Genomic DNA, 24,596 nt, shown 5'->3' with positions numbered 1-24,596 from the left:
GATGAGGGATGGTTCAACAAACACAAATCAATCAATGTAATACACTATGTCAATAGAGCCAAGGACAAAAACCATATGATCACCTCAATAGATGCATAAAAAGCATTTGACAAAATCCAACATGCATTTATGATAAAAACCCTACAAAAAATTGGAATAGATGGTCTCTACCTCAATCTGATAAAGCCATCTATGAAAAACCAACAGCCAATATCATACTAAATGGTCAAAAACTGAAATCCTTCACACTAAAATCAGGAACAAGACAAGGCTGTCCACTATCACCACTCCTGTTCAATACAGTTTTGGAAACATTACCCACAGCAATTCGACAAGAGAAAGAAAGAAGAATAAGGATAGGAAATGAAGAAGTCAAATTGTCGTTATTTGCAGATGACATGATACTCTATATAGAAGACCCCAAGAATGCCATGAAAAGTCTTCTAGACTTAATAAGTAAATTCAGTAGAGTGGCTGGATACAAGGTCAACACACAAAAATCAATAGCTTTCCTCTACATGAACAATAGACTCACTGAGAAAGAAATAAGGCAAAAATTCCTTTCACAATAGCATCCAAAAAACTGAAAAACCTAGGAATCAACCTAATGAGAGAAATCAAAGACCTCTTCTCTGAAAACTATAGCACTCTGAAAAGAGAGATTGAAGAGGATATCAGAAAATGGAAAGACATCCCCTGCTCCTGGGTAGGAAGGATCAACATAGTGAAAATGGCCATACTTCCAAAACTGCTATATAGCTTCAATGCGATCCCAATTGAAATCCCAGCAGCATACTTCATAGACCTTGAGGAAACAATCCAAAAATTCATTTGGAACAAGAAGAGACCCAGAGTAGCAAAAGCAGTTCTAGGTCACAGACATGACAGGGGTTATTATAACCCCCAACTTGAAACTATACTACCAAGCTACTTGGATAAAAACAGCATAGTACTGGCAATGAAACAGACCTGAGGATCAGTGGAACAGATTAGAAGATGCAGAAACAACTCCAGACACACTCAGCCACCTCATCTTTGACAAAGCAGCCAAACACCCTCACTGGAGGAAAGATAGCCTCTTTTGTAAATGGTGCTGGAAAAATTGGGTTTCAATTTGCCAAAGACTAAAACTAGACCTATATCTCTCACCATGCACTAAACTAAAATCTAAATGGATTAAAGATCTAAATATTAAAACAGAAACACTAAACCGGCTGGAAGAGGGTTTAGGAAGAACTCTTGAATACATTGGTGTAGGAAAAGATTTTATGAACAAAACCTCAGTTGCCTGTTAACCAGCACAAACAATCAACAAGTGGAATCTCTTCTTACTAAAAAGCTTCTGCAGAGCAATAGAAACCGCCAATAGTTTGAAGAGACAACCTGCAATGTGGGAAAAAATTTTCACCTGCTGTTCCTCAGACAAAGTTCTACTATCTAGAATCTATAAAGAACTTAAAAAAACCAGACCTCCCAGATTTGAAGACCCAATCCAGAAATGGGCATCTGAAATGTACAGACATTTCTCAAAGAAGTAGAAACAGCAAATAAACATATGAAAAATGTTCAACATCACTGGTCATTCAGCAAATGAAAACAACACTGAGATTTCACCTCACCCCAGAAAGAATGGCTGCTATCATGAAATCAACCAATAACAAATGCTGGCAGGGCTTTGGGGAAAGAGGAACCCTCCTTAATTTTTGGTGAGAGTGCACAGTGGTGAAACTATTGTGGAAATCAGTATGGAGATACCTCAAAGAACTAGGACTGGAAGTCCCTTTTGATGCAGCTATTCCCCTGCTGGATATCTTCCCCAAAGAGTTAAAAGAAACATACCACAGTGATGTATGTGCACCCATGTTCATAGCAGCACAATTTGTGATATCTAAATCTTGGAAACAGCCCAAATGTCCAGCCATCAAAGACTGGATATCGACAATGTGGTTTTTGAAATAAAAATGGAGTATTGCTGAGCCATAAAAAATGAAAAATTAGAGACAATTATAGCTAAATGCATGCACATTGAAGTGATACTCTTAAATGAAATAAATAGGACACATGTGCAAATACTGAATAGTTTTTCTAGGTGAGAAACAAAGTGTAAATAAGGACTAAAAGGTATAATAGAAAATGTGAAATAGGAAGAAAAGGGGCAAAGGGGAAGTGGGAGGGGTAGGGGAAAGGAAAGAAGGGAATGGAATTAATATGAGGAAAGGAAAAAATGAAACAAAGTCTTTGTAAATAGGGAGGGATGGAGGGGTTGAAGGGAGGGCAGGGGAAGGGGGGAAAAATAAGAACCAAGAGATTATGTAAAGGTGCAAATTTCCAATGATGAATGTCATTAAATTTTACACCTAAAATGTACCAATAAAATAAAATTTTTTTAAAAACCTATAAAATAAACGTAAGCAACTCAAACAGTTCTGTTGTTCATTTCACATCTCATTTGATCCCTCTGTCAGTTGAGCAGAGAGCTCATTCCTCCAGGGACCCTGGTGTGTACATTTGTTCATTTACTGAGACTTCCTTCAAGGCTGGCACTGACAATTCCATATCCTAAATGCTTCTGGAAGCATTCGCTCAGATGAGGCCTGCGTGATCTTTACATTGCACTGTGGCCTTCTCCTAACACCTCTGTTCCCGTTCTCCTCCTGCCCCTCATGTTCATCCTAACATTTACAAATACCTGCCCCAATGCAAACATGACCAAGAACCACTCCTCAAGCATTGAAATCCAAGCATCATAAGGTTGCAAATAATCCTTTAATAGTCTGACCTCTGCCTTTCCTTCTTTAGTCCTTTCCTATTTGTGCCCTTTCCCTGGCATTACCAAACTGCTGGTGATGTTCTCCTCACCAATCCCTGTGTCTGTAGACAAGTACAGGTAGGCAGTGCCAGTCTCCTCTTCCTCTTGTGCTGCTGTTTGTCATGTTCTCGCCCTTTGCTGCCCTCCATCTCGCTGACCTCACTCTTAAGTCTCAGCTCCAGCATTCCCTCTAGAAAAGCCATTCCTGACACCTTGGTTGACACTCTTAAAACCCCAGTGCATTGCACTTAGAGGAAATCAATGAATGATTATTGAATAAAACAGCCTTCTTATGCGAGGATGATTTAAATGTAACAATTCTAATCAAAGCCCAAGAAAAAAAAATTGGAATTTTACAATTTATATAGAAATGTAAGCCATAGAATAGTCAAAACAATCTTGAAAAATATTGAGATAACATACCCTACAGTGTTTCCAGAATTATCATAAAGTAATTAATAATAGTAATTAATATAATAGTATTAATATTAATTAATGCCATAATATTGCACAATAGACAAAACCGGAACAAAATAGAGATCCACACATATTCAGGAAAGTGATTTTCAGCAGCATCAATGCACTTCAATGGGGAAAGAAAACTTGTTCAATGAATGGAAACAGAAAAGCTCCTATCATTGCAAGACAAAAATCACCCATGATCCCTGCCTTGAGCCATTCCTGAAATGTAGTTTTAACTGGATGACAGACCTTGTACCATGGATCTGTACCACTCATGCCCCTTTCAAAACTTCTGCTTCCAGGCAAGGTGAAGTAACAGGGATTACGTTTGTCCTCCTTTAGGGAACAAGCTTTTAAAAATCAGACAAAATACACAAAACAATGAGGACTCAGAAGTCGCCATCCATAAACCAGAAAGTGAAACCCCACTAGACCCTGATGCGCCCTGATCTTGGGCTTCTCAGTTCCAGAGATGTCAGAAAGAAATTTCTGTCCTTATAAGCCGCCCAGTGCATGGTATTTTGTTAAAGCACCCACGTGGACTAAGACAGATGAGGACACAATTGTGTGCAACTGTAAATACAAAAGCACAAATAGAATAAAAGCAAAAGGATGGAAAAGCCAGGTCATATTAATACTACAGCAAAAGAGAGGCACAGTAGAGATATTAATATTATATGGACTTTAAACCAAAGAATATGGCCGGAGACATAGATTACTTTCTTTCTCTTTTCTTTCTCTCTCTCTCTCTCTCTCTCTCTCTCTCTCTCTCTCTCTCTCTCTCTCTCTTTTTAGACAGGATCTCGCTATGTAGTTCAGTTCAGTTCAGGCTACCCTTGAACTCACCATGTAGCCCAGGCTGGCCTCAAACTCAGAGATCCTCCTGCACCAGCTTCCCGAGAGCTGCGATTATACGTATGCACCACTACGCCTGGCCTCAATTTCATAATGATAAAGGAATCTATTTATCAAGAAAACAAAATAATCCTAAATGTTCATTCACCTGACAGCAGAGCTTCAAACTATATGAAACAGAAACTAATAGAAGCCAGGTGTAGTGGCACATACCTATAATCCTAGCACTTTGGAGGCTGAGGCAGGAGGAATTCCGTGAGTTTGAGGCCAGCCTGGGCTACAGAGTGAGTTTAAAACCAGCCTAAACTACATAGTGAGACCTTGTCTCAAAAACCAAAACCAAAGCCAAACAGAAAAAGAAACTGGTAGAATGGTGCACTAAAGTCAGAGACGCCAATTGCTCTTCAATGGCTGACAGAGGGAGGAGACAGAATACCAAAGGTTGGAGAAGCCTGGAACAACACCATGAACCAGTCTGACCCAGTGGAGACTTGTGAGACACTCCATCCAACAACACAAGGATCTTTTTCAGTCCACACGGACTCCTTACCACGAAGGAATGTGTTCCGTGACATAGAACAAGTCTCAATAAATGGGAAAGGGTTCAAGCCATACAGAGTTGTTCTCACATCTTAAATTAATTATATGAGAAATCAGTAATACGAAGAAATCTGGAAACCCCACAAATATCTGGAAAAAAACCCTAGAGTAGGTCTAGGAAAAAAGCAAAAAAAAAAACATATTTCAAGTGGAATGAAATCACAACACACAGAAAGTTATGAGATGCAGGCGAAGGAAGTTCTTCCAGCAGCACTGAAGGCCTAGATCAGGAGAGGAGGTCTTGGGTCAGTGTGCGCAATTTGCACCCGGAGTCAATGAACGCCGGAACCAGAAGTTACTAGGAAGGAGAAGTCACAGCCGGCAGAAACCCGCGAAGAAGACCCGGGGCCCTCGCGGCCGCGGGGTGGCAGCAGAGCCAGAGCGAGGAAGAAGCCTCGAGGAGGGAAGAAGGCGGGTGTGGGAAGCGGCCGGGCCGGGGCGGGGCGGAGCGGACCTGCGGCTCCCGGGGCGGGGCGGGCGGCTGGCGTGGGTCGGCCGCGCTGTCCCGGCTCCCGGAGCCTGAGCTCGCGGCGCCTCCCCCGCTCCTGCGCAGCTGCCTGGGGTTTTTCTGGGCTGGTGTTTCTTTTCCCTTCTATTTAGTCCTCTTTCTGCGCTCCCTTCGTCTCTCTCTTTTCCCCACAGCCCCTCTCTCTTTTCCTGTCTACGTTCATTTGCATATATACTGTGCAAGTACAGCATATATAGAGTCCTCCAAAAAATGTATACCTACCTCGGGAAAAGAAAAGCTTGCGTAAATATTTTAATACTAACTTTATTGAGACATCATGAGATTACCACAAGTTACTTTTGGCCTCTGCAACAGGAGCTGCTCATGAGCCGTTTATTAGTACCTCGAGCTGCTGCTTGGGGGACCTTCTAAACACGTGCTTAAATGTTTTATGTATACCAATATAAGTAATATTTAGGTATGTAATACTATGCATTATCTCTTCCTGATTGAAACAGCAAGATCATCTTCTATCCCACTAACATTTTGTGTGAGGTTGGAATAATACAGTCCTTAGAAGTCTGATACAAATCTGAACCTAGTGTTTTCTTTATGAGAAGATGTTAAAATGATTACCCTCTAAATTTTATTTCTTCTTGATTCAATTGTAAGAAATCGTATTTTCCTAGTCATTTTCTATTTCATCTTTATTTTTAAATTTATTGACATAAAAATATTCATAACATTCCTTCCTGATCTTTATAGTTTGTACCCTGCTTGAGTTATGAAATGCCCTTTGTCATCCCTAATATTACCATTCGGGTCTTCTCTTTGTGTTGATTAATCTTCCCAGAGGTGGAACTTCTGTATTATTTGTCTTTGTTTTTCATTTCATTAATTTTTATTTTTTATAATATCTTTCTGCTTTATTTGGCTTTGTTGTGATTGTTTCCAATTTCTTAAATTTCACACTTAGCTCATTAATGTCCATCCTTTGTTCTTTTCTAAAAATTATTTAGGGTTTTCTACACGTGCAGCTATCACCATTTCCTACAAGCTTGACACAAAGCTGTTTTTTTTCTGAGAGGATTGAACTCGGGAAACACCGAGCTACATCCCTAGCCCGTTTTATAGTTTTTATTTTGAAATAATGTCTCTAAGTTTCCCAGGCTGGCCTCAAAGTTGCAATCTTCCTGCCTCAGCCTCCCAAGTAGCTGGATTTACAGGGATGCAACAGCTAGCTACCGTGCCTATTACAATGTAAAGTATTTTTATTGTTGTTCAGTTCTAAGTCTTTAAAACATTTGCATTTTGAACATTTGCTTTTTCTGAGTTATTTATAAAAGAATTTACTAATTCCCAAGTTTACCTTTAAATTGTTGACTTTAATTCAATTGTGGTTAAAGAATATGGTTGTACCATGCTGATTCTTTGGAATTCGTTGGAACTTTATGTCTTAACACTTGTTTGCTCTTTTGTAAAGTTCCATGTGTGTTGACAAGAGAGTAAGTCTTAGTTTTCTATGTGTCTGATCAGTTCCAGGTGCTGATTATATTAGTCAAGATATTGTTTCCTAATTATTTTTTATCCCCTGAACTTACCATTGAAAGAGGTGTGCAAAGTCTCCCTAGGCTGGTGGATTTGTCAGCGTCTTCTGAGAATCTAGCAAGTTTTGCTTACATATTTTTGATGCTATCTGAGTTTCCTTAACCTTCAGGATTATTCTACAAGACTTATCCTTAGGTGCTTTCCATTGTTTGTCTTCTGTTACAGGAGTGACTTCAGGTTTCTCTAGAGTGGCACTTACCTGTAATCTTTTATTTTCAATATTCCTATGTCCCTGCTTTTGAAATACGGCACCTATAAACAGAATATTGCCATATTTTTCACAATCATCTCTGGTTATTAGCTAGTGAATTTAGCTCGTAGACATTTATTGTGATTATTGATATACTTGAACTTGTTTCTATCATCATGTTTTTATTTTCATTCTGTTCCATATTTTCCATTTTTTAATTATTCTTTTAAAATTTGATTGATTTTTGTTCACACTGGCCTGTATACACTATTTTCATTTAGTGGTTGTCTTTATAATTTTACCACACAGAATCAACTCACCAAAGTCTAAATTCACCCCAAGCCAAGCAAAACATTTTGCCTTTTTCTTTTCATTTCCTTCAACTTTTGTATTCTTGTTACCAATCTTTTTGTTCTGATCCTTGTGTAACTCTACAATTAAGCTCTGCTCCATATAGATGGTTTTATGTTTACAAACATGCTTACAATTTTACTTGCTCTACATTCCTGTTTGCATTCCAGTAATTCTGAACTTTTCCACCTTCCACAATGCAGGTCTCCTGATACAATTCTGTCAGTATTTTACTACCTTAATTCCAGAAGGATAATATGCTTAACTCTGAGAGGTTATGTTCCTTTAGCATTTTGAAGGTATTCCATTGTGTTATGGTGTCTTGATGGAATTGTCATTGAGAAACTTGTTAGTCACATTGCCAGTTCTTCCTAATTTGCTTTTTCCTATAGCTTCCTTCTCTTTCTGCTTACTTTAGATGTTCTGAAGCTTCATAATAATAGGTTTTATACATGGATTCTTTTTTCTCCTTGGAATACATTGTGCTTCTTAAATCTATGGATTCATTTTTAAAAATCACTTCTAGGAAATTCTCAGCCAAATACTTTTCATTTCTTGCCAAATACTGCTTGCCTGATACCCTTGGTTCCTCCCTCCCTTATAAAGGATGATTAGCTATACAGTGGATCACGTTTCTTTTGAGGGGTCTCACCACGTTACTCAGGTTGGTCTCAAATTCTTGGGTTGCAGCAACCTTTCAACCTCTCCCAAGTAACTGTGGTAGTCCCCTCATTTCTGTCCTCCACGTTTTTTAATGTCTGTGGCAGAAATAGCTATTTATTTAGACTTCTCAGTCTCCCTTGCTCTTAGATTTGTCCTAGGTTCTGGCAAATGTAATGTAAATCATTCTTATGCATAAGAATTTCCCACCTAAAAGCCTAAATGGGTCTGAGGATATAGCTCAGTGGTAGAGTGGGTGCTTAGCATGTATGACACCATGAGTTCAACTTCTCCCACACTAAAAAAACAAAGAAACAGCAATAACGATGATGACGTGAGGGTAACAAAACAGCCTAAATGAATATTAGCAAATTGAGTTCAGTAAAAATGTCTACAGCTTTGTTCCCTCGCTTTGTTACTTACTTCCACTATTACCACTTCAGAGTCCAGGCGGATGGCTTTCAGGTTGTTCCACTTCATTGGCCCCTAGGTTTGTCTTTATTGAGCTGAAAATCTGGGGGGTTGCATCTTGTTTACGTGTCTTCTCATTTTCCTTTTTTTTTTTTTTTTTTTAGTTTCATTCCTGTGTTGATGCTTATAAATTGCTTATGGAGAGTAGTTGTATTGCCACTATTCAGAATCCTTAGGAAATGACTACTTCTCAGAGGTGTCTTCCAAGTGTAGCTGGCTTTTGTGTTTTGAGTCTGTTGCAAGATCCTACCTCTTCAATTTATTTGGGATAGGAAATTTCTGCCTACTTGGCCCAGCCCTTTGTTCTTTGGCACTGGCCTATAGTATTTTTAAGACCCTTAGGCAATTTCAGTCTTGGCAAACCAGGAAGAACAGCTGATTAGCACAATTGTGTCACCTTGGCTAAAGTAGTACAGTCAGCAATAAGAATAGCATCAAACACAGCCTAGAAAATGATAAACCGTGGTAACTTAAATTTGCCACCTTTACCCATATGAACTAGATTTGTGGTTATATAACAAAATCCAAAATGAACCAGAAAATTGTATCCCATAAATAAGCCCTCAATATGGCAATTTACCTTAGGGAAGAAGGTTTAAAAGGAGTTAGGGGGACAGAGAAATAGAAGAAGAGGAAGAGATTAGAAGCAAGCCTAGAAGACAAAGGAAGATCACACAAACTTTGGGAAACTGGTGAAGGAAACAGGAGGGAAAGAAGGAAGAAATAAAAACAAGAACAGAACACAACAACAAAAAACTAGAAACTGTGTTCACACTCATATAAAAACAAGAACAAACAATCAAGAGAAAACAAAACAAGAACAAAAACCAGAAGAGAGAGAGAAAAAGAAGAAAATAAGGGGGGCGATTTTTAAAAAGTCCAATTCTAGGCATGTCTCTGTTGTCACTGGTAGACAATGTGGGCAGACAGGGTCTAGCTCCAAGTTAATTAATCCTAGCAAGCCAGTTTTAACTTTATGGTGGTGTAGTATATAATCCCAGCAAGCCTGCACCCTTAGTTCCCTTGAAGTTCAGGCTGGTTTCTGTCTTTGAGGCTGGAACTGGATTAGTTGAGCCTGCAGCAGTCCATGTGCCTCCTGCCTCCTGCTTGAACTCAGCACCCTCACCTTTACACTGGTAGCCACTAGATAGAGCCAGCCAGCAGCTGTTCTGAGTTCCAAGTTCAGGTGACCGCTTTCCAAAATGGCTACCGGCCAGTCGCCCTCTCCTGGGTGAAATCTGAACCTGGATAACTCACCATTTACTGTGGTCTGCTGCATCCACTGCTCTGTCCTACTGGTATATTTCTCCATGGAGGCCTCTGGGGTTGCCAGTAGTCACTGTGTCTCTGCAGGTTCAACTCGCCTTTCCCACACTGTGAGTCTGGGCTCAGGAAGAAAATGCCACCCGCCACCTCCTCCTCTTCATTGAAGTCTCTGTCTTTGCTCTCCCCATGGGCTTCAATTCTCTCTTCAGATTATCTCTGGGTCCCAGAGACCCACTTCCCACCTTCTTCTCCTCATGCCACTATATTCCAGTTTTAGGACACCAAATCTCAGAAAGGCTCTTTCTCTGCTACTCAGCACTCTGCCATCTTCCCAGAAGTGAATTCAGTAAAATGTAAAGGCTAATATATTATGATGGAGTGGTGTTTATGCCAGAAAGGCAAGGCCAGTTTTACGTTTAAAAATCTTGTATAATAATTCTTACTCTGATTTAAAATGTATGATTATCTTCATAGATGAAGAAGAATGATAGGAAAAAAACAACCAACCATCTATTCATTATGGAAACTTCCAGAAAATCCCGAATAGAAGAAAGTTTACAATCTAATAATTACTGCATATAATAGACCTACAACTAATATCATATTTAGTGAAGAATTAGTGAAGGTTTTTCCCTTAGTGTGAAATAAGACAAGGATGTATACTTTTAACAATTCCATAAAACATGACCCCAGAAGTCCAATCCAGTATAATTAGGCAATAAAATAAAAGTTTGGAAACCTTGAGGTGAGACTTGTCTTAAAAAGTATAATCTGAATGAACTGCTGAAATTGGAGAAGAATTTTTAGCAAAAAACGCCCTGATTTGCCTATGTGCATAGCTCTTGTGCCTAGAGACATGAAACAAGGAAACGACAGCTAGAGGCCAGAATACTCAGCTACATTTCTGTCCACTTAACAATGAGCAACATGAAGAGGAAATTAAGAAAACAGTTCCACTTGCAATACTATCAAAAAATAAAATTCTTAGGATTACATTGAACCAAGAAAGTGAGAGACTTGCACATTGAAACTGCAAAACATTTCTGAAAGAAAATAAGATACAAGTAAATGGGAAAGTCTGTGGATTGAAAGACTTAACACTGATAAAATGTCAATACCAGCCAAAATGATTCACAGACTCAGTGTCATTACTATCAAAATCCAAATGACTTTTCTGGGGTCAGAAATAGAAGAATTTGTCCTAAAACCCACATGGAGTCTCAAGGGTCCCTGAATAGCCAAAACAATCTTGAGAAAGAAGAATAATGTTAGACAACTTACACTTACTTTTTTCAAAGCTCAGTATAAAACTACTATAATGAAAACAGTATGGTCTGGGCAAAAAGATAGATTGTAAACCAATAAAATAAAATAGCTCAGAAACAGTGTATGAAAATTTTAGTTGTTTTACCTCCTTGTCAACACTGAGTAATGTCAAATTTTAATTTTACCCAGCCCAATTTCTATTCTGTTTAGGTACCACAGATGGGCAGAACCATACAATATTTGACATTTTGTGTCTGGCCTGTAAGAATTAACATGTTTTAAAAGTTCATTTGTAGCAAGAATTAGAATTTCCTTCCTTTTAAAAGTTGAATAATATTCTACTGGATATATATTGTACACTGGTCTATTCATTCATCTGTTTATGACACTTGGGGTGTTTCCATCTTTTGGCTATTATGAATATGTGATAATTGTGCTAATTAGCTTTCTATCACTGTTATGGCTTATTTCTGGATGTTCCCTCAAAGCCTCTTGTGCTCATAAGAGGACATTTTGGGAGGTAATTGGATTAGAGGGACGTGATGTTCGTGATGCTAATACACTGGTGAGTTTATAGCTAAGTGTGGTGTTGGGAGATGAAGCCAGGTTGGAGGAGGTGGGTCACTGAGGGTGTGGCCTGGAAGGGTCTATCCCCCTCCTCATCCCTTGATCTCTCTATGCTTCCTGCCTGCTATGCCATGAGCTGTTTCTCCTCTGCCACGCCCCTGCGTTATAGTCAGCCAACTATGGACTGAAACCTCTGCAATCTGTGAGCCACAATCAGTCTTTCCTCCTTACACTTGTGGGTGTCGGGTACTGTGTCTCAGCAACAAAAAGGTAACTAAGACAATAACTGAGACAAAATGTCTGAGAAAAACATTTTAAAAGAGGAAGGGGTTAGTTTTTAAAAAGTCATTTGTAGTTTGATAGAGATTACCTTGGCTCTGTGAATCACTTTGACATTTTAACAATACTAAGTCTTTCATTGCTATGGGCCCAAGATGGGAGGTTTGATTGCTCATTTGATTGCTCATTACCAATCTTGGTAGTTTCTGCCTCAGTTTTAGTTGACTCACAAGACAGTATGCCTGTGGTGATTTGAGGCCTGGAATCCTCAGCTAGGGTTTTGGCACTGCTGATGCCTGGAAAGAATAGAGTAACATTGCCTCCAATTGCCCAGTGAAAAATCGATGCATGCACAGCATAAATTCTGTTTGCATATTTTCCAGTGTCTCTCAGAGTCAGAGGCAACCTGTTCCTTTACTTTTAATTTTTGTTCTCCAAGCCTTAAAGTGGTAGTTGCTCCCTATGATTTTTTGTTGTTATGAATTTTATGAGCATAGAGTTTCAATGCTCTGTCTTTTTAATAAAATCATTATTGGGTGTGTCTTGGTTTCTTTCTCATAGTTAAGATATAATACCTGACACCCACAGTTAAAGGAGGAGAAGTTTATTTTGGCTCATGTTTTCAGTCCATAGTTGGCCAACTCTAGGAATACACAGCATGGTGGAATGGCCCAGTGGTGGAAAGCTACCTCATGATGGCCAGGAAGCAGAGAGAGGAGAGAGGAGCCCGGGAGGGAGATACACTCTTCTAAGTCATGCCCCTAGTGACCTACCTCCAACCATCCCCACTCACTAAAAGCAAGTCAACTATGAAAGTATCAGTGGATTAATCTGCTGATGAGTATAGCACCTCCAAGATCCAATCATCTCCCTTTTTTACCAAGATGGTGCCGAAGGCGAAGAAGGAAGCTCCTGCCCCTCCCAAAGCTCAAGCCAAAGCAAAAGCTTTGAAAGCCAAGAAAGCAGTGCTGAAAGGCATCCACAGCCAAAAAAAGAAGAAAATCCACACGTCACCCACCTTCTGCCATCCCAAGACACTGGGGCTCCGGTGGCAGCTGAAATACCCTCAGAAAAGCACCCCCAGGAGAAACAAGCTTGACCACTATGCCATCATCAAGTTCCCCTGACTACAGAGTCAGCCATGAAGAAGAGAGGACAATGAGACACTCGTGTTCATTGTGGATGTCAAGAGCAACAAGCACCAGATCAAACAAGCTGTGAAGAAGCTCTATGACATGGATGTGGCCAAGGTCAACACCCTAATCGGGCCTGATGGAGAGAAGAAGACGTATGTTTGACTGGCTCCTGATTATGATGCTTTGGATGCTGCCAACAAAATTTAGATCATCTAAACTGAGTCCAGCTGGCTAATTCTAAATGCACATTATTTTCACCATAAAAAAAAAAGATCCAATCATCTTCCAAAAGCCTCACCTCTGATCACATAAGGCTTTCAGTGGGTATTCTAGATTTAAACCATAGCAAAGTGTTAAACTTTGAATGTAAGTTGTGTTTAATGTAAGATTCAAATGTGTCAAAAGCAGAATGGGGAGGATCAATCAGAAGTCTTATTGAGTGTCTAAGAAATATCTTTCCTGGGAGAGAATGAACCAGTGGTATTAAGGCCTGCCACAGTGATGAAGCAGTCCTCCTTCCAGAGAGTGGTGTTCACTCACTGTGTATTAACCCTCTGTTGAATACCTCCCATGTATATACTTTGTACTTTGTGTAATTATTATCTTTTTGTTTTTGTTTTGTTTTGTTTTTTGGTACTGGGGATTGAACTCAAGTCCTTGCACTTGTGCAGCAGGCAGCGAAACCACTGAGCTAAATCTCCAACTATTATCTTTAATCTTACTCCTACATCACCTTGACCATGTGCTCATTTTAATAAAATTTAATTCTTTGGGGGAATTAAATAATTCAAAATGCAAAATTTACAAAAGGATATACAATGAAAACATAGTGAAAAATTGTCCTCTTGCCCTGTCTCATGCCACCCAGGTCTTGCACTTGTACCCAATTTTACAAGTCTCTTGCTTATCTTCCCAGACATTGTTTATGCTTATGCAAGACATTTGTGGATAATTTCTTTTTTCTACTTACTGCTGCTCTCTTCTATTTGCCCTTATATCTTGATAATTATTATCTATCAGATGTTAAGTGTTTTTTCATCTACTTTTACAGCTGCATAAATTTCCACTGGGAGGATAAATTATATTTATTTAACCAGCTTCTTCTTGCCAGACATTGTTTCCAATCTTTTGCAATTACAAGTAATGCTGGAAATAATGTCTTATATCATTGTCATTTGTCTTATGTATTGATGTATCTGTAGGATAAATTCCTAGAAATAGACCTCCTAGGTCAAAGAGTTTGTGCATTTGTAATTTTGAGACTTCTTCCAAATTGTCTCCATGACAATGTGTATGAGTGCCTGTTTTCTTACACACTCACCAAGCCGTGTTATCCATTTTTTCTGTAGCTAATATAAATTTTTAAATGGTGTCATAATTTTTCTTGGCATGTACTTTGTTATGCATTAAACTGAGTATCTTATAAAGTTTTAGAGTCATTTGAATTTCGTATTCAGTGAATGATTTCTATCCTTTATAAAAATTTTATTGTTTTAGAAGAATTATATATCAGGGAGATTAGCTTCCTGACAACTGCTATAGTGCACATCTGAAATGTTTCCAAAAGACCCATATGCTAAAGGCTTGGTCCCAGCCTGCAGTGCTATTGGAAGGTCAGGGAACCTTTAATAGGTGGGGCCTAGTGGGAGGAAGTGAGGTCACTGGGGTGTGGCCTCAAAGGAGACATTGGCAACTGAGCCCTTTTCTGTCTTTCTGTTTCCTGGCTGCCAGGAAGTGAGTAGTTTTGCTTCACTGCACACTGCCTGCCATGATACACTGCCCAATAAAGGTCCAAAAGCCATGGAGCCAAGAGATAGTAGACTGAAACTTCTGGAGATGTAAGGTGAACAAATCTTTCCTCCTTATAAATTTACTATCTCAGATATTTTGTTACAGTAATAGAAATCTGGCTAACGCATGATGAAGTGGTCCCTTGTTTGCCATTTTTCTTTTGACTGTGCTATTATGCTTTTGCTATGTTGAAATTTTTTGACTTTTATATGGTAAAATGTGTTGCTCTTCTGACTAGAGTTAAGAAAGCCTTATTTCATGATTATTTAAAAATTATCTCATTCTTTCTTCCAATCCTTTGTTATTTTATTTCTTGAATTTAAGACTTTGATGTATCTGGAATTTATCCTAGTGCAGAATATGAAATACTATCCAATGTATTTTTTTCCAGGTGGGTGTCCAGTGGTACAAACACTATTTATTACATAACTCAACTTTCTCTTATGGATTTAAAATCCTTCATTACATAACAAATTTCTTTTTTAAAAAATTTTATTTTATTGATACATTTTAGGTATACAATATAATGACATTCATCATTGGAAATTTGCACCTTTACATAATCTCTCTTGGTTCTTCCTTTTCCCCCTTTCCCTGCCTTCCCTTCAACCCCTCCATCCCTCCCTATTTACAAAAACTTTGTTTCCATTTTTTCATTTTCTCATATTAATTCCATTCCCTTCTTTCCTTTCCCCTACGCCTCCCACTTCTCCTTCCTCTTTGCCCCTTTTCACATTATCTATTATACCTTTAGTCCTTATTTACACTTTCAGTTTATCACACTAGAGAAAATAGTAGGTATTTATACATGAGTGTCCTGTTTATTTCACTTAAAAGTATTGCCTCAATGTGCACCCATTTAGCTATAAATATCTCTTATTTCTCATTTTTTATGGGTGAGTAGTACTCTATTTTATAAAAAAAAAAAACAACACATTTTCTTGATCCAGTCTCCAGTTGATGGGCATTGGGGCTGCTTCCAAGTTTCAGCTATTACAAATTGTGCTGCTATGAACATGGGTGCACATATATCACTGTGGTATGATTCTTTTCTTTGGGGAAGATACCCAGCAGGGGAATAGCTGGGTCAAATGGGACTTCCAGTCCTAGTTCTTTGAGGTATCTCTATACTGATTTCTATAGTGGTTGCACCAGTCTACACTCCCACCAGGAGTGGAGCAGGCTTCCTCTTTCCCCACAACCCCACCAGCATTTGTTATTGGTTGATTTCGTGATAGTAGCCATTCTTTCTGGAGTGAGGTGGAATCTCAGCATTGTTTTCATTTGCATCTCTCAAATGACTAGTGATGTTGAACATTTTTTCATATGTTTATTTGCTATTTCTATTTCTTTGTCTGAGAAGTGTCTGTTCATTTCAGCTGCCCATTTTTGGATCGGGTCTTTAAATTTGGGAGGTCTGGTCTTTTTAAGTTCTTTATAGATTCAAGATAGTAGACCTTTGTCTGAGGAACAGCAGGTGAAGATTTTTTCCCACACTGTAGGTTGTCTCTTCACACTGTTGGTGGTTTCTCTTGCTGTGTTGAAGCTTTTTAATAAGAAGAGATCCCACTTCTTGATTGTGCTAGTTCACGGGCAACTGAGGTTTTGTTCATAAAATCTTTTCCTACACCAACGTATTCAAGAGTTCTACCTAACCTCTGTTCCAGGTGATTCAACGTTTCTATCTTAATATTTAGATCCTTAATCCATTTTGATTTTAGTTTAGTGCATGGTGAGAGATACAGGTCTAGTTTTAATCTTTGGCAAGTTGAAACCCAATTTTTCCAGCACCATTTATTAAAGAGGCTATCTTTCCTTCAGTAAGGGTGTTTGGGTCCTTTATCGAAGACGAGATGACTGAGTGTGTCTGGAGTAGTTTCTGCATCTTCTAATCTATTCCACTGATCCTTAGGTCTGTTTGCTTACCAGTACAATGCTGTTTTTATCACAGTAGCTTTGTAGTACAGTTTCAAGTTGGGGATTGTGATATCCCCTGCCATGTCTCTGTTACCTAGAACTGCCTTTGCTATTCTGTATCTCTTCTTGTTCCAAATGAATTTTTGGATTGTTTTTCTCAAGGTCCATGAAGTATATTGCTGGGATTTCACTTGGGATTGCATTGAAGCTATATAGCAGTTTTGGAAGTATGGCCATTTTCACTATGTTGATCCTTCCTACCCAGGAGCAGGGGATGTCTTTCCATTTTCTGATATCCTCTTCCATCTCTCTTTCAGAGTGCTATAGTTTTCAGAGAAGAGGTCTTTGATTTCTCTCGTTAGGTTGATTCCTAGGTTTTTCAGTTTTTTGGATGCTATTGTGAAAGGAATTTTTGCTCTATTTCTGTCTCAGTGAGTCTATTGTTCATGTAGAGGAAAGCTATTGATTTTTGTGTGTTGACCTTGTATCCAGCCACTCTACTGAATTTGCTTATTAAGTCTAGAAGACTTTTCATGGCATTCTTGGGGTCTTCTATATAGAGTATCATGTCATCTGCAAATAATGACAATTTGACTTCTTCATTTTCTATCTTGATTCCTTTTCTTTCTTTCTCTTGTCGAATTGCTGTGGCTAATGTTTCCAAAACTATATTGAACAAGAGTGGTGATAGTGGACATTCTTGTCTTGTTCCTGATTTTAGTGTGAAGGATTTCAGTTTTTGACCATTTAGTATGATATTGGCTATTGGTTTTTCATAGATGACTTTTATCAGATTGACGTAGAGACAGTCTATTCCAATTATTTGTAGGGCTTTTATCATAAATGCTTGTTGGATTTTGTCAAATGCTTTTTATGCATCTATGGAGATAATCATATGGTTTTTGTCCTTGGCTCTATTGATATAGCATATTACATTGACTGACTTGCATATGTTGAAACATCCCTGCATCCCTGGGATGAATCCCACTTGGTCAGGGTGTATGATCTTCTTGATGATCTTCTGCATTCCATTTGCTAGTATCTTATTAAGGATTTTTGCATCTATGTTCATTAGTGAGATTGGCCTATAGTTCTCTTTTTTGGTTGGGTCTTTCTCTGCTTTGGGGCTCAAGGTGATGGTTGCTTCCAGGAATGAATTTGGGAGTATTGCTTTCCTTTCAATTTCATTAAAGAGTTTAAAGAGTAGTGGCAGCAGTTCCTCTCTAAATGTCTTGTAGAATTCAGCAGTGAAGCTATCAGGACCCAGGCTTTTCTTAGTGGGTAAGGTTTTAATTACATTTTCAATTTCATTGATTGATATTGGGTCATTTAGAATTTTTAGGTCTTCTTTGTTCAACTTTGGAAATTCATACATATCTAGGAATCTGTCCATTTCTTCTGTGTTTTCCATCTTATTAGCATATAGGTTCTGGACGTAGGTGTTGATGATCCTCTGAATATCTGCTGGGTCTGTTGTAATTTCACCCTTTTCATTCCTAATTACATGGATTTGGGCCTTTTCTTTCCTTTTTCTGACAAGGTTCGCTAAGGGTTTGTCAATTTTGATTTTTCTTTTGGAGAACCACCTCTTGGCTTCATTGATTTTTTGTATCATTCTCTTAGTCACCATTGCATTGATTTCTTCTCTGATCTTAATAATTTCCTCCCTTGTATGAGCTTTGGGTTTGTCCTGCTCTTCTTTCTCCAGAAGCTTGAGGTTCAGCATCAGGTTGTGTAATTGGGCTCACTCTGTTTTCCTAATATGAGTATTCACTGCTATGAATTTCCCTCATAAGACTGCTTTCACTGTGTCCCATAGATTCCGATATGTTGTATTGTCATTGTCATTTAATTGAAGGAACTGTCTGATTTCTTCTTCAATTTCCTCTGCGACTCATTGGTTATTCAGAAGTGTGTTGTTGAATTTCCATGTGTTTATGAAATTTTTGTGGTTTCTTTTGCTATTGATCTCCAATTTCATCGCACTATGGTCTAATACTATACAGGGGATAACTTCAATGCCTTTGCACTTAATTAAATATGTTCTATGAGTGAGTATGTGGTCTATTTTGGAGAACGACCCTTGTGCAGCTGAAAAGAATGTGTATTCTGATTTTGTGGGGTGGAACACTCTGTAAACATCTGTTAAGTTCATTTGTTCAAGAGTTTGATTGAGTTCTAGTATTTCATTGCTTGTTTTTTGTCTAGTTGATCTATCTACTTGTGACAGTGGGGTATTGAGATCCCCCACTACTGTTGTATTAGTGCTTATATGATTTTTCATGTCTGTTAGTATTTCTTTCATATAGTTGGGCACACTAATGTTTAGTGCATAGATATTTACGATTGTCATCTCTTCCTCTTGGATTCTTCCCTTTACAAGGATGTAGTGTCCTTCTTGGTGTCTCTTAATCAGTGTTGGTTTCAAATCCACTTGATCTGCAAAGAGGATAGCTACTCTTCCTTTTTTTCTGGTTCCTGTCACGTGGAGTATTGTTTTCTACCCTTTAACTTTCAATCTATGAGTTTATTTTGAATGAAGTGTGTTTCTTGTATGCACAATATTGTTGGATCTTGCTCCTTGACCCATTCTGCCAGTCTATTTCTTTTGATTGATGAGTTGAGACCATTAACATTGATGGTTATAACTGATACATATTGACTTATCATTGTCATGACCTTTTCTTTTTGTTGGATTCTCCCCCTTTACATTTAATTTCTTGTCGTGGCCAATGGATTCATTCTGCTGTGCTTCCTGGGGTTGTGATCCTCATTGTCTTTTCCTAGGATATTGTCTAAAATTTTTTGGAGTCCTGGTTTAATATTCATGAAGTTCCTAAGGTGCTCTTTGTCACAAAAGTATCTTATTTCTCCATCAATTTTGAAAGATAGTTTTGTAGGGGACATCAATCTGAGTTCGATTCTGTTTTCCTTTTGGGCTTGGAATACATCACTCCAAGCTCTTCTTGCCTTGAGGGTTTGCATTGAGAAGTCTGCTGTGATTCTGATGGGCTTTCCTTTGCTTGTGATTTGTTTCTTTTCTCTAACTGCTTGTAGAACTTTGTTCTTCTGTTGGGTTTCTGGAATCCTAACAATTATATGCCTATGTGTAGATTTTTTTTTTAATCAAGGCTGGTTGGAGTCCCATATGCCTCATTTATCTGTATGTGAAGTTCTTTTCCCCTGCTTGGGAAGTTTTCTGCCATCACTTCTGTGAACAGTTTTTTTATGTCATCTGCACTCTCTCCTCTTTCTTTATTGATTCCAGTCAGTCTTATGTTATTCTTCTTTGCATCGTCTAGCACCTGCTGGATTGATTTCTCCTGGTCCCTTACAATTTTAAAGAAATTTTTCTTTTCTTGGTCACTAATTGCAATCTTATCTTCTATATCTGAAATTCTTTCCTTACATTGGCTCATTCTGGCAAGTAGACTTTCCATGGAGTTTTTCATCTCCTGGAAATCTGTTTGCATCTGTTTTATGGATTCCATTTGTTTCCTATGTTGGGATTCCATCATGTTCCTCAGCTGATGTATTTTTTTTATCTGTGTCCTCTCTAGATTTTTTAATCATGTCTTGAATTATGGGCACAATCTCTGCTGTTACCTGAGAAATTATTTCTGATTTCATTTTTTCCAGATCCTCTTTTGTTGCCAGTTCAGGAAGTCCAGGTGGTTGAGTATCAGAGAGTTCCATCTCCTTTCACTTTAGGGTTGCTGTAGGTGATCTGGAAGTCTGGTTTTGAGACTTGTTTATGTGTCTTCTCATTTCAATGGGCGTGTTTGTGTGTGGGGTTGCTGTTGGCACCTGTGCAGCTCACCTCCTCTGCGCTGGGAGCAGTGGAACCTACATAACAAATTTTAATTTGTATTGGAGTCTATTTCAAATTTTCTATTTTCCTCTGTCTATTCCTGTATCATAACCATTATTTTAACTTTATAATATATTTTAATACCTGAGAGTGCTTATTTCCCTTTCATTACTGTTGTTTTCAGAAACTCTCTAGCTAGCTTGGTTTGTTTATTTTTTAAGATGAACTTTAGAATCACTTTGCCATGTTTCAACAAATCGTGAGTGGTATTGTTATTGGGATTATATTAAGTTAATAGATTAAGTTAGGAAGAGGTAATATCTGTATGCTGTTGTGTCTGCTTATTGCAAAAGATAGTGTATTTTCCAATTTATTTACATTTTCTTGCATCTTTCTTCATACTGTTTTTAAAGTTTTCTTCACATAAACCATGCCTGTTTCTTATCAAATTTATTCCTAGATCATTTCTCTTTTTCATTGCTACTATTAAAGTATGTTTCTTTCTTCCATTATGTCTTTGGACCATCTTTTTTAGTATTCCAAGTTTTACAAATGAGTAGACTGACATCAAGAGAGTTGCTGCCCCTCAAACCTCACCATGAATGAATGGCAAAGATGGAGTTGGATTACAGGTCTCCCCATTATATGCACTGCACTAACTTATGGATAGCAGCTGCCCACTTTTAAAGATATATGTTGGTAATCATCTCTGTGACTACTATAACAGGTTTGCTCCATTTAAGATGGAGCTTAAAGGAACTGTGGGATAGTTCTAACCTAATCTCATTTTACTCACAAGGAGAATGGTACAAAGTTATCAAGGAGACAACTAGATTTACCGGCGTAAGAGGAAAAAGTAGATTCTGTGTGCTCCCATGTCCTCTGTGTACCAATTCATTTTTCATGAGAGCATCCCCCGAACAGGAGGGAGGCCTTTCTCCCTGGTGACGTGAAGCCTGGAACTTTACTTTCTAATTGGTAATGCTATTTTACTCACCCCCTGCTGAATCTTTCCAAGAAGTTGAAATAAAGCTTGTTTCTGTTTTGTATCCTTGCTCAAAATACTGCATTTTGCTGTACACCATAGAATATGCAAAGAAAAGTTCTTTGGTGGAGTGGTTTGGTACATTTAATTTTATTTAAAAATAACTGCAGGAGCTTTTGTTAATTGAGGTCTTGGATTCTTTCAAGGAAGCCAAACATGTGATGGAAAGGTGGTCAGTTAATGCTTTCTGAGGCCTGCAGGGGGAGCTCAGTGTGTTTTGTTCCTCTAATGCATGTGCTGGTGCATTGGTCAATGTGGGAGAATTTAGGACTTTGTCGTCAACACACTAGCTTATGAATTGTGTATTTTTAGAGCGTCAAGATGGTTGTTTCTTTCTCTATAGCTCCTCTATATAATGAATTATCACTCTGCAAGAGGGGGTTCAGCACTTTGGTAGTTCTAGTACAGTGCACTCCCTAGTGCTTCTGAAAGGTGCTGAAACATCTCCCTTGTAGGGAGGGGCCATAAGAAGTCTTTGGCTGCCTGAAAATGCAGCATCCTTAGAGTCCCCAGGAAGATCCATTTTGTGTCTATTTTCCATGATAGCCTGCCATCTCTTTTTAAATTAGATTTTAAAAATTGTAAATGCCATTGTAGACAATTTTGAAAATGGAAAACACATTCAAGAAAGAAAAATATTCGTCATAATATCCAAACCAGAACTAACCACGGTTCCTGCCTTGCCTTCAAGTCTCTTTAGAGAGATTGTAAAGTTTAAGGGTATGGTTTTCACTTGAAAAATCATGAGCATTTTCCCACTGAAATCTATGCCAAGACAACTTCCTGAGCTGGAGAGGGGTTGGGGTGGGAGTGGCCTGGCATACACAGCAGGTTCTGTACTTGGAACTGAGTTTGACTGAAAGTGAAAACCTCCTTCCTGGGTACCCTGAATTTATGGGTGACCTGAGGTGGTGAATGGCTCCTCCCAAGGCAGCTTGTGGCTCAGTTTCCCAGCCAGTCCTGCCCAGCCAGTCAAAGGCTAGGTCATGATTGCCTCACTATTTATGTGATGGCAAAACTCAGTTTGGGTCGCAGCTGTGAAATCCCATGTGACATAGCAGAGCACGTGTAACTTTTCATGAAACAAATGCTTATTGGGAACTACACATCTGACACCTCCACTCAGTCTGTGCAGCACCCTGTTCAGCCTCATTTCTGCTTCTTTCCTTGGAGGAGGTAAAGAGGGTGCACGGAGCCTTTGGTAGCAGGTCTAATGTCTATGAGGAAAAAATTTGAATTTTCATCAAGTTGTAGCTTACATTTTCCTCAGAGAAGGGATATTGTTTTACTTTAAGGAAACTAGGAGAGATAGAAAAGAATTGAGCATCATAGTCCTCTAGTAAGACTGTACATTTCCTGTATATTTATGATCTGATGCTTACTAGCTTTCTAGCTTTCAGTGAAGGGAACCCTTTAAACCACTGCAAATATGACAGCTGAGTCTCATTTCCAGGGCCTGTTAATTTCTTCATACAAGAGAGAAGAGTAGGAGCAGTCATACTTCTTGATTCCTGATCCAGTTAAATAGTGTAGGGATTTGTTATGTAAGAAAAAGAATATAAATTTTTAATCGAAAATTCTTTTAACAAATTAAGAGTATTTCATACAAATCTCTAATGCCACAGAGAAAAACCTTCTACTCAGAACTTTAGGTTAGAGAAGTGTAGGGGGTTTAAGGATAGCCTAGATGCTTTCTTAATTAAGTAAAAATGAAATATCTAAATACTAAAATAAGCAGACAATATGTAAAATTTTTAAAAATAATTAAACATGGAACAAGGACAAAGGGAAAATCATTTACAAGTTTTTATTTGCATTTCCTCAGATTCATTTTTTTTCTTGACAACATGTTCCCTGCCTAATTAGATGAAATCTCCTCTGCATGTCAACAATTAAGAGTGATGGAATTTCATAATAGATAAAAAGCTAAAGTCCATTTTAGGGCACATTTTAATTCAGGGAGCACATTGATTGCAGAGTACTCTGGATGCTGTTGACCTATATACTGCTTTTGCAAGAGGTGGGAGGGGACCCTAGATAAGTCAAGGAAAGAAAACGCAAGGTGATCTCGCCGAAGAATCTGCAGCTTTGCATCCAGAAAGGCTGTTATTTCCTGAGGGTGCAGTTGAACTCAAGGGCTCTCAGCCTACTTGGATGGAAGGTTCAGAGCCAGGCAAGGTGAAATGCATGGTGTTCTCCCCACAGAAACGTTCTCTGGACTTCGCTGTGCAGGATGTGTCTATTCCAATGGGACTACAAGTTCCTTGATTAAAAAGCAAGACTCGCAAGTCGTCGTGCAGGTGAGCAGTCCCTCTATGCTGTGGACTTCATTTCCATAATGGGAAAGGATGCTCTAGACTAGAGCCTTAATTCAAGCCCGAGGAGCGCAATGAAGACTAAATGAGTTGCAATGAAATAATTACTTGGGCATTCATTAGCATCCACAAGCTTGTCTATGGAACAGGGGAGTCTTATTCTCAGAAGCGGAATTTTTATAATCTTGCTGGAGGAGGAGATCACAGTTTATATCTATGTCAAGGTCAACTTTATTGTTGTCATCTTTGCTTAATAAACAAACAAAAGGATATAATGGAGAGCTGATGTTCTTGAACTCAAGATTTCTTGACCTAAAAGCGCACGTCTGTCACATGGCAGGCACTCAGTCACCCTTTGTTGAATGGGTTTATGAGTGACCATTGTCTTTCAGTGTGCATTGTACACCTGGTCTCCTTTCCTCCGATGACATATAGGAAATACCTGCGCAACTCCGTAAATACTTTCACATCTTCTTGGACTGGAGCGAGAGAACACAGGCAAGGGAGCTGACCCAGGGCAGAGAACTGCTGGAGGTGCACATGGAGACCTCGGGTGGAGGAGAACTGGGCCAGCTGGCCGGGGAGCTGGGGAGGCGTGGGGGAGGCGCTGAGGGACCAAGAAGCCTCAGAAACAAAGAGGCTTCCTGCTGGGCAGGCAGGTGATGCCCCCTCCTTCTTCAGATGAGTTAATCACTGCGAGTTTATTAAGGTGTAACTGGCAATTAAAATTGTTTTTTAATTATGCTTTG

General features: G+C 38.8%; 1 protein-coding gene across 1 annotated transcript in view; it reads left to right on the top strand.

Annotated features, from left to right (window-relative positions):
* Mtpap (mitochondrial poly(A) polymerase) overlaps positions 1-24,126 on the top strand; it is a 76,520-nt gene extending 52,394 nt beyond the window's left edge. The window contains exon 7 of the mRNA XM_021242002.2: positions 23,738-24,126. Coding sequence (XP_021097661.2) covers positions 23,738-23,871 — 134 coding nt within the window. The 3' untranslated portion in view covers positions 23,872-24,126. The remainder of the gene's footprint in view (positions 1-23,737) is intronic.
* Positions 24,127-24,596: the final 470 nt, after the last annotated feature.

This window comes from Heterocephalus glaber, unplaced genomic scaffold, assembly GCF_053883595.1.
Source record: "Heterocephalus glaber isolate CG9 unplaced genomic scaffold, H.glaber_assembly_v1.0 deba00000738, whole genome shotgun sequence".
Classification (NCBI taxonomy): domain Eukaryota; kingdom Metazoa; phylum Chordata; class Mammalia; order Rodentia; family Bathyergidae; genus Heterocephalus; species Heterocephalus glaber.
Note: the sequence above shows the minus strand (reverse complement) of the source record. Positions and strands in the feature narration are given on the sequence as shown.